Source organism: Buceros rhinoceros, unplaced genomic scaffold (genome assembly GCF_000710305.1).
Source record: "Buceros rhinoceros silvestris isolate BGI_N320 unplaced genomic scaffold, ASM71030v1 scaffold20919, whole genome shotgun sequence".
NCBI classification, from domain to species: Eukaryota; Metazoa; Chordata; class Aves; order Bucerotiformes; family Bucerotidae; genus Buceros; species Buceros rhinoceros.
This window is the reverse complement of record NW_010429987.1, coordinates 23,912-33,303: the sequence shown is the minus strand read 5'-3', so window position 1 is coordinate 33,303 and position 9,392 is coordinate 23,912. Positions and strand designations below refer to the sequence as shown.

The 9,392-nt window shown below is 40.0% G+C and overlaps 1 protein-coding gene across 1 annotated transcript in view; it reads left to right on the top strand.

Moving 5' to 3' along the window:
• Positions 1 to 2,711: 2,711 nt before the first annotated feature.
• PDHA1 (pyruvate dehydrogenase (lipoamide) alpha 1) overlaps positions 2,712 to 9,392 on the top strand; it is a gene marked incomplete at its 5' end in the record, with an annotated part of 10,279 nt that continues 3,598 nt past the window's right edge. Inside the window, 5 exons of the mRNA XM_010142864.1 lie at positions 2,712 to 2,780; positions 4,313 to 4,486; positions 5,213 to 5,339; positions 7,576 to 7,667; positions 8,044 to 8,136. Coding sequence (XP_010141166.1) covers positions 2,712 to 2,780; positions 4,313 to 4,486; positions 5,213 to 5,339; positions 7,576 to 7,667; positions 8,044 to 8,136 — 555 coding nt within the window. The remainder of the gene's footprint in view (positions 2,781 to 4,312; positions 4,487 to 5,212; positions 5,340 to 7,575; positions 7,668 to 8,043; positions 8,137 to 9,392) is intronic.

The window sequence follows — 9,392 nt, the reverse complement described above, 5'->3', positions numbered from 1 at the left end:
GTCTGGGCCCTCGGAGACAGCGGCCGCGGTAGTGCGGCGCAGCTGCCGCGCCGGGGCGACGGGTCCGGCCTGTGGGAATAGCCCGGGTGTAACGGATGGCAGCCCAGTTTCTTGGTTTCGGGGCAAAATAAAATAGTTTTTTCTTTAAGTTTCTAGTTTTGTTGGTTTTGTTACTCTATGTTAAACGCATGCGAATCTGCTGCCTGCGGGAGCTCGCTCTGTAATGTCTTTTGTAAAGGCTCGGTGCGCCCTGCTTTCGTCAGTGCCCCTGAAGCAGACGGCGTGGCCGGTGGCGCTGCCCAGACATGACATTCCTGGGGGCCGCCTTTTCCTCGTGACGTTAAAATTTGGGACAGAGGACCCCTGGCAGCCCATCTGTTGTCAAGGGAGGGCCGTGGCTGCCCTGCCCAGAGACCCCCTCAGTCAGTTCTGTGCGCAGTGAACTCTTGCTGTGTATGTTTATAGTTAATGTGAAATGTTTTGATTCGTTTCTGGAACCCTTTTCTGGGCCCCTTGCGCTGATTCACTTTATTTATCTATGTTTTGAGTGCCAGCACAGGTCAGATCCTAAACGAGATAAACATACTCTTCTCTTTCCATTTGAAGTACAGCCATCTGACTTTCTGAGCTGCCTCGCGTTTTTTTACTCCAACAACAGTCTCTTTACATCTCTTCCTGAATTTTTTTATTTTCAAATTTAGGAATTTTTTTGGCATTAGCATGTCATTTGTTGTGTTTTGCAGTGGTTTATCCCTTTTGTGTGAAATGTCTGACTTTGACCTCTTCATTCCCCTGATCTCATTACAATGGCTGTGGCCCTGAGGATTAATTAAGCCTGCTGGAAAAAAATAGTTCAAGTCAGTGTTAAAAGGTGATTTTTGGTAGTTGTAAGTCAGCTGCCTTTTGGCCATCGAGAGAAAATCTGTTTCTCTGCCTCTGTTCTGAAGTAGCTCACTTAACTAAGCATTCACTTCTTGTAGAAGAAAACAGGTGGGTAACTGGATTTGTGAGAATAACACAGGAGACCAGATTTACCAGAAAATCTTCCTATGTGTATAGGGACTGTATCTCTAAAAGTATTTCCTAATTTACAAGTAAAATGTCTGTATTCAAGTTTTCAGATATGGGTGCCTAAATTTAGTCCCTTATTGCGCATGCATGGCCTCTCCAGACATACTGCATTTTCCTGTAATTCCAAACTAGATTTAGTTTGGGTATCTTAATACAGATTTTTGGATTTTAGTGATTACCAAATATGTAAATATCTGTCTTGAATTTTTTCTGTGCTTTTATAGTGAAGGTGTAAATTACCAAGTAAGTAGAAGTAGTCTTAATCCATAAAGAAGTATTTTATATATGCTTTGAGCATATTGCAAAGTGGTGGATTTCCATGATGAAGAGCTTAACTAGAAACTATCTCTGAGTGATCCAACTGGCTAATTATTTGCTGACTTCTCCCCTAATTTTTTGTTATAGCTACTTACTCTTTTTTCCTTTTTTTTTTCTTTCCAAATGCTGCTAACCTAGGGAGCCATTAGTGAGGTAAGGCCTGAATCAGTCTTGTCAAGGTTTGGTTTTGATGTGTGTTCTGGCCCTATTGTAGGACTGTAGGCCTCTCAGTGTAGCTTTTCTGTCATGTTCAGGGCAGGGGGCTTGGGCCAGAGGGCCTATAGAGCTCCCTTCCAGCCTTGACCATTCGGTCATTCTGTGAATCCCGAACTCTTGATTCACTTCCAGCTCTGCAAGTGAAATAGCTTTTCCTCAAAAGTTTGAAAGAATGAACTTTCAGCCAAATGTATGTGAATTCCATGGTTGAATGAGCTACTGAAATTTATGTGTAACTTAACTAGCAATACAATTTTGCTGTTAAAGTTATAGTGTAGTCCTTATGCTAGGGCCACAATGTGTGCATGGACAGAGCTGAGCATTGTTTCTGATGCTGCAGTGAAACTTACTGAAGTTACCAAAAAATTCAGTTGTTAATTAGTTAAACCATCTTACAGAAGAATGTGCACAAGCTGTTATCTTTAAATGTCTCCTCTACCATGCCACCCTGTCTGTTGCTCTGTATTTCATGTATTCTTAGGTATGTGTCTCACCTTTTATGTTTTCACTCTCATTTTTAAGTGGTGGCTGTGCTGTTACCCACTTAAATGGTACTCTTTCTTCATTGTTACTGCCTTGCATTCCTCCAGCTTCTCTTCCTACTGAAAGGAAAGAGCGAGAGTAGTTCTTATCCCAGAAATCTGCTGGGGGTTTGTTGGTTTGGGTTTTTTCCCCTCCAAAAAATTTTTTCTTCTATCAAGGCAAAACTCCAGTCAGCGCAGAGAGCCATCAAAATCTGCATTCGCTATGTCTCCTATAGGCAATCTGGCATGTGAAGAGAAAAATAGCATGAAATTTTGTGATTTTCATGCTCTTCATAGTCTTTTGAAACTTATTTGTTTTATTTTAGATAATCAAGGGTAGATAATCAATTAAATTCTGTTCTCTTTTTCTAACCTTAATTTTAAATACTGGGTTTTAAAGGATTTCTAGCACATACCTACAAAATAAAAGTTCTGTGCTATTACAGGGGTATGCCACTGGTGAGTTTAAGTTACAAATTATTTCTGTTTGGAAGTACTGTTAAATAGTTAGAGAATTCACCTACTTTCGCTTGATAATTATATTTAAATGTTGTTCATGTTTTGGTTTTGTCTTTTTTTAAGGCATCTCGAGTGGTGGTAGCATCACGTAACTATGCAGACTTTGCAAATGAAGCTACGTTTGAAATTAAGGTAAAGCAGTGAAGTACCTAATAATGGCATTCTCTATAGCCGCTTGTTGTAGATCTTAACATGATGGACCTGCCACCCTTTTCAGTTAGAAAACGCATTTCAAGAACCAAGCCCGTCACTATCTGGCCTGATTTCTAGATGCATCTGTGTACTGTGCTTGGCAGTTTGTAGTAAGGTTACTTGTTTCTTAAGAATATGAAGCTGTGATTCTCTGCAGCTGTGATACTGCAGTGCAACTGTGAGAAGGGAGTTATAAAGGAGCTAAAAGAACCTTCTCTATTCATAGGGGAAGAGTATTAATGTTTCCTTAATGCTTTTAAAGTTTTAACTAGCCAGTGTTTGCTGCTGACCCTTCTTTCCATCTCCCTTTTGTTTATGGAGTCATGGGTATGGTATCCCTAATGTGCAGTGGTTGAGATCCATATGGATTTTGGACAAAAAACATGACATCCTCTTTAATGCTTGTCTTGGTGCTGCTTAAAATGTGTATAACATTCTGTCAGCTTTCCACAGTGGCTAGATCCTAGGAAAAAGTGATGCTTCCATTGGCAGTAGCTTTTGTGCTGGAGTCTCATTTGGGAATTGATAAAAGAAATTCTGAAATAAATTATTTAGTTTTTCTTTCCCCAGCTGCCTGTTTTTCTGTGCCTGTAAAGTATTAAAATTGTTTCACGGGTGAAGGGAGGGGAAAATATGTTATAAGAAGTCTTTTCTGAGTAGCTGCAAGGTTTGACATTTGGTCTGGTGTTGATAACGAGACTCCTGAGTTTCTGTTATTACGTGAACTCTGAAGCAGAGTAGTGTGCACGCCTCTTATATCAAATTCATCTAAGTGTCAGTGGATTTGCTCTGGAGAGACTTTAAGATAAACGGTCTAATCTGTATAGCAGTATTTTGGCCATTTAATCTGCACTGACAGTAATTTGTTTAGTTTGTTCTACTGAACTTGACTGATGTTATTTTTTAATTATTTTTTGTTTTGTATGAGTACCTAAAATCAGCCCTATGTGCAACTCTAGGGAATCCATGGTTTGGGGAGGAATTTTTACTGTACTCATGGTGATTTGACTGGCGTCGTGGCTGGTGCAGCAGTGGCTTACTGCTGTTTATTAGAAGTGGGAGGAAGAGGTGAAGTCCAGTCTTAGGACTAGATCTTACAAACCATTTTATGACGGACACTCTTTATCTATCTGGTCTCTTCACTGTGCCTCTGTAGCTCTAAGTATTTGGAATGCAGCAATCATGGAAATACATTTTTCCATTTTTTTTGTGAGAACTTCAGTTCACGTGTTATTAGGATCTACAAGGCTTCATTCGTCAGTGGAAATCTGGCTTTCTTAAACATGAATCTTATTTGCTTGAATTTGGAAATAGCGCACAAACCTTACAGTTATTTTGACCTATGAGTTTAGGTTTTGCTGACTTTTTAAAAAGTTATTGCCCTCTGAATCTGAAAATGGCACATCATAAAAATTGATATTCATAAATAGGATTAATTACTTTCAAAAAATAGCTACTTGCTCAACTTGCAGAAATGTGACCTCCACCGCCTGGAAGAAGGCCCTAGTACAACAGCAGTGATGACTCGAGAGGAGGGGCTCCATTACTACAAGACAATGCAGATCATTCGACGCATGGAGCTTAAGTCTGACCAGCTGTACAAGCAGAAGATTATTCGTGGTTTCTGCCACTTATACGATGGTCAGGTAAGAGTTTTTTCCAAGAGGTTTTGTATTGTCTTACTTTATTTAATGTAGGGATTTCAGTAGAGTGAGAAGTAAATCTAGAACTAAGTGCCTACATACAATTTCTGAAGTTATAGCTGGATCCCTTATTTACTTTGCTATATCTTTAAAAACAACGCTTTAAAACACAAGAGAATCCTGGAGATCTTGGAACAGCGATAGGAAGAGAGAGAAGGCAAAATACAGCTGAAGATCAGCTGAACGCAAGGAACAAGCAGCTGCAACGTATTAAATTTAACACATTTGGAGGCCCACATACTCCTCTTCAAGCTTCATTGATGTTTTTTGATCCAGAGTCTCACACATCGTGTGCCTGCTAAAAAGCAACAGCCAGAAGAAGGAATCCTTGAGCTTAGTCAAACTTTGCTGTCTGTCTATGCCCCCACCATTTTTGAATTGCAGTTGTTTAGGTTCTTCATTTGGGAGATAGGTGTAGAAAAAGTTCAGGGGTTTTTGCAGCTTCTGGTTCCCCTCCTGTCTGCTTTTGTTAGTGACAGTCAGGTTGGAAAAGCACGTTTAAAGCACGTGGCTGTTGTCACCTCAGGCCTGCCACCCTGTGTGATTTAAGGCAGTCAGCTGTATCTGTGCTCCTCCTGTTCTCTGTTGATATTCAGTGTACCCTTGTCACAGTGCTGACTGCGGAAGATGAGTGCTTTTCTTCATTGCTAAACTTTTCCTTTGTAACAGGAGGCTTGCTGTGTAGGGATTGAAGCTGCCATAAAGCCTACAGACCATGTGATAACAGCTTACAGAGCTCATGGCTTTACCTATGCACGAGGAGTGCCTGTTCGAGAAATACTCGCTGAACTTACAGGTTTGTGCTAAGTAAAATGTGGATTTGCATGCTGCTGTACTTGTGTCAGAAAATTTTATTCAGATTCAAAATTACGTTCATGCACATCAGCCCCATGTATACTGGGGCTTCAGAAGCAGTGATGTAGTAGAATGAATCAATTTTATAATGTTACGATGCAACCAATTTTTACTATAAAGCCTAAGTCACAAGGAATATTTAAGTGTTGGCACTTCTAAAGCACAGATTCTGAAAACTTTTCTTCATACCACATGCTGTATTTGTTGTGCTGCAGCAGCTTCTTTAAATGGAACTTGCTGTTGGTAGGTATCTGTTCTCAGTAAACACCTAGGAGACAGACTTGGACATTCAAAATTGTGCTGCGGGAGTCTTAGGAAGTTTGGTAAACACTGCCTGTAAAGATAAACTGAATGGTTTGGGAAAATTTGCCTGCCACAAGAATTTTAAATGGTAGTCTAGACAGATCTAAGATTTTGCAAAAGGGAGAAATGGTTATTCACAATAGGGTTGCAGGGTTACAGGTGAGCCTTCTGAACTCTGAGAGATCTGTGAACAGATGCCAGAAGTGGAAAGATGAGGAAGGACTTCGAAGGCCTTTATGAATCATTGGTGTAATAAAGACTTTATCTGAGAATTTTCATGCTTCTAACATTAACGTAGGAAAGCATGTTTTGGAGGTAGAGAAGAGGTATGGTTTCATACACTGATAAAATATGTGTGTGTTAATAATGTGCTCAAAAGCCTGGAGTTTAGTGGGCTTGCCAAGTGTCATTGCATACTGGTAAGAGAAAGTAAATGAGGAGGAGATTGTCATGAATGAGGGCTACTGTTGGCCCTGAAACGACAAATATCAGTGATGATGTGGGGTGTTTTTCCTTTTTTTTACGACACATCATTTTCTATAGCATTATGCTTGGTTTTAGTGGGATTCCTTTAACTGGGAAAGAGCAGCTGCCCTCCAGAGACTCTGGTTCCAAGAAATGACAGCTGGGGCAAGTTTCTAGAGAGGAATGCTGCTAAACCTGGATCCTGCAAATAGAGATCTTGACTGAAAATGCCAAATAGAAAGGCAGTCTGAGTTACAATGACCAGGAAATGACAGAATTAAAAAAGGCTTTGAAGAAGCAGGAAGCAGTGTCACCCAAAATAAGACTAGTAGGTAAGATCCTACAGGAAACCAACTACAGAAAAGGACTTTTCAGGAGAATTGATGATTACCTGAGAAACAGTTTTGTGTTCTAAGACAAGTAGAAAGTATAGCAAAAAGTTCCATTAGTCAATAAGGAGTTCTTAAATACTTTCTGAAATACAGGAAAGGACTGTACAAAAAAGTGGAGGGAGATTACTGAAGTTAAATTACAGGAAAAATAGTTTTCTGCTTAAAATTAGACAATTTTTTTTTCTTTGGCCCTGGATGGCAGAGTCTATAAATGCTAACTTGAAACAACTTCATAAGCGTATGAAAGGCATGGGAAAGACCAATAATAAAAATGATCCACTATTAAGTAAGAGAAGTACAAATTCCAGAAAGAGATCCAGCATTCAACTTCTAAAATAAACACTGAGGCTAAGGCAAAAAAAAAATCAACCAAACAGACTGTGCTTATTAGAAATAAAACACAAACTTCTGTCGCTAGTAACAGGACAGATTAGCGTAAGAAATGGAGTGGGCTGATGAGAAATTCTGTGTTCTTTGATCAGCTTATTTAAATAGGGTTTGTTGTAGTACTTCATGGATTTTTATTTTTTTAATGTCCTATCTGTAATTTTTACTTCTGGCTATTGTCACAGGGAAGAGAAGTGTGGATTATTGCAACTAATTTGGGAAGGTGTTCATACCTTCCTTGCAGAAGTCAGAAGTAATAAGGACTGTATACACAACTTCCTAATGAGAAATACAGACCATGTTGGCTATTAAAGAAAAGCACTCCATATTTATCAGAAAGTGCTTTTGTCTAGTAGGACACTGAAACTTCTTCATTGGTTTTAAAATTCCCTCTTATTCTCTGTTTCCTGAATTATTGTTCCCCTTTTTCCCCCCTTCTCACATTCATTTGTTGATAGATTGAACTGTAAACTCTTTGGGGAGAGGCCATTGCATCTTAACTCCACGTAGATCTAATGAAAACAACATGGTCTTAGTGTTATTACCTTTAGGAACTGAATTTGATATTCCCATTTGCATAGTATTTTTCCTCCAAAAAAATAAATTGCTCGTTATTCATTCATGTTTCAGGTCGAAAAGGAGGATGTGTGAAGGGAAAAGGAGGATCAATGCATATGTATACCAAAAACTTCTATGGTGGCAATGGTATTGTTGGTGCTCAGGTATATACAAGACTTCTACTTTAAAGCACAAGTTGAATTTGGCTCATGTCCTGTGCCAATGTTTCCTCTCAGTTTTTGTGGTGCAGCTTATATGCAGATACCATTGCTCTGTGGCTATTGAATTTGTTATGTCTTTATCCTGGTTTGCTCACTGTTCTGTGACAGGTAGCAAGAACAAATCAAATTGAGAATATAGTTAATGTTTGTATTTTGGCTTTCCAAAAGATTGGAACAAATGGAATTGGCTTGGTAACAAATTGTTTGTTGGGCAGATCTCTTAACAGAGTAAATATCTCTTTACAGTTCACAAGCTGCCCATCTCTAGCTCCTCTAAATACTGTTCTAAAATTTTGGTTTGTCTTGTACTCTCTGATAGGTTCCTCTTGGAGCTGGGATTGCGCTGGCCTGTAAATACTTTGGCAAAAACGAAGTCTGTCTGACCTTATATGGGGATGGTGCAGCCAATCAGGTAAATGAGCTTTGCCTGGTGTGGCTCCGTGAGGAGAGGTATGGCTATGGGTCCTTAGTTTCCCTTCTGTGAGCTGTGAGCTCTGCCTTTTCACTGAGTAGTGGGGAGAGCACCTTTCACCCTGTTGGTGTAGTACCCGCAACCCAGGCAACATCTGACTTGGAACTTATGCTGAGATTGGTGTGTTGGGCTTTCTGCTGTGAGGATGCTTTATTAAAGCAGTCTGCTCATGTTGAGAAGGCAAATCTGGAGAGAGAAGGCAGTGTATACCCTCTGTCCTATAGTCCACTGCAGTTTTTCTTAGGGCTTTTGTTGTGAAGTGCTATTCACTGAGACAAACTTCATGCAGGTGGCCAGGCATCTTGGAAATTTAGGACACTAGCACCTCTTCAAGTTGTCTTAAGCATTTGAGTAGGAGTGTGTTTCAAGAACTGTATAGCTCTCAGAGGGGTGATTAAGATGAAGAGTTAAGAAGTTAATTGCTCGATGCTATTTATATATCAGGATCGTATCATGTTTCTGGACCTGTGTAAATGTCTGTCATTCCCTGCCCCCATTTTGAACTCTGCCCTTGTCACTGGAACAGAGGAAAAGCTTCTCACCTCCTTCACTTCCGGAATGCTCTAAATGCTAAGAGAGCGAGTGGGGCTAATGGTTAGTTATGTAAACACTGTTCAAGTCATGGGAGGAGGGGGTTTCCAGTTACTCTTGTTACCCTCTTCGCAGTTGTGCATGACTCGCCTAAGTGTGACACCCTGAAGTCTCAGTGCTCTAAGGAGAGTTGTGAACCATAGCAGTGAAGGTCGTAGTGCTGCTGGGTAGGGAGAAATGTGTAACTGAGATTTCTGAAGACGGAACATCTTGCAGGGCCACTTACTATTGACATTCTGGCCAGTCTCCTCATGTTATCAGCAGAGATATTAAGACAATAAGAAATCGGTGGTTTATTGTGTACTGTTGATGAATTTCCCACTTCTAAAACACAGGTGGGGATCTCAGTTCTTGGTTTTCCCTGTCCTGACTGACTTAGAATAGCAAGGCTGATGCAGTCACTTTTACTTTGCTGTAGCAGCATCCTGACAGATTAAGAAACTGTGAAGGTTTTTTTATGATTGTTGCTGAAATACTTCAGTTAAAGTTGAAGATTTTGTGCTACCCTAACCCAGACACTGGTATGTGTTTAAAAATTAAGTTCCGTAAACTACTAGAGATGAAAGTTACCTTGTACAGTGTAGCGTTTCTCTTCTGTTCCTGCT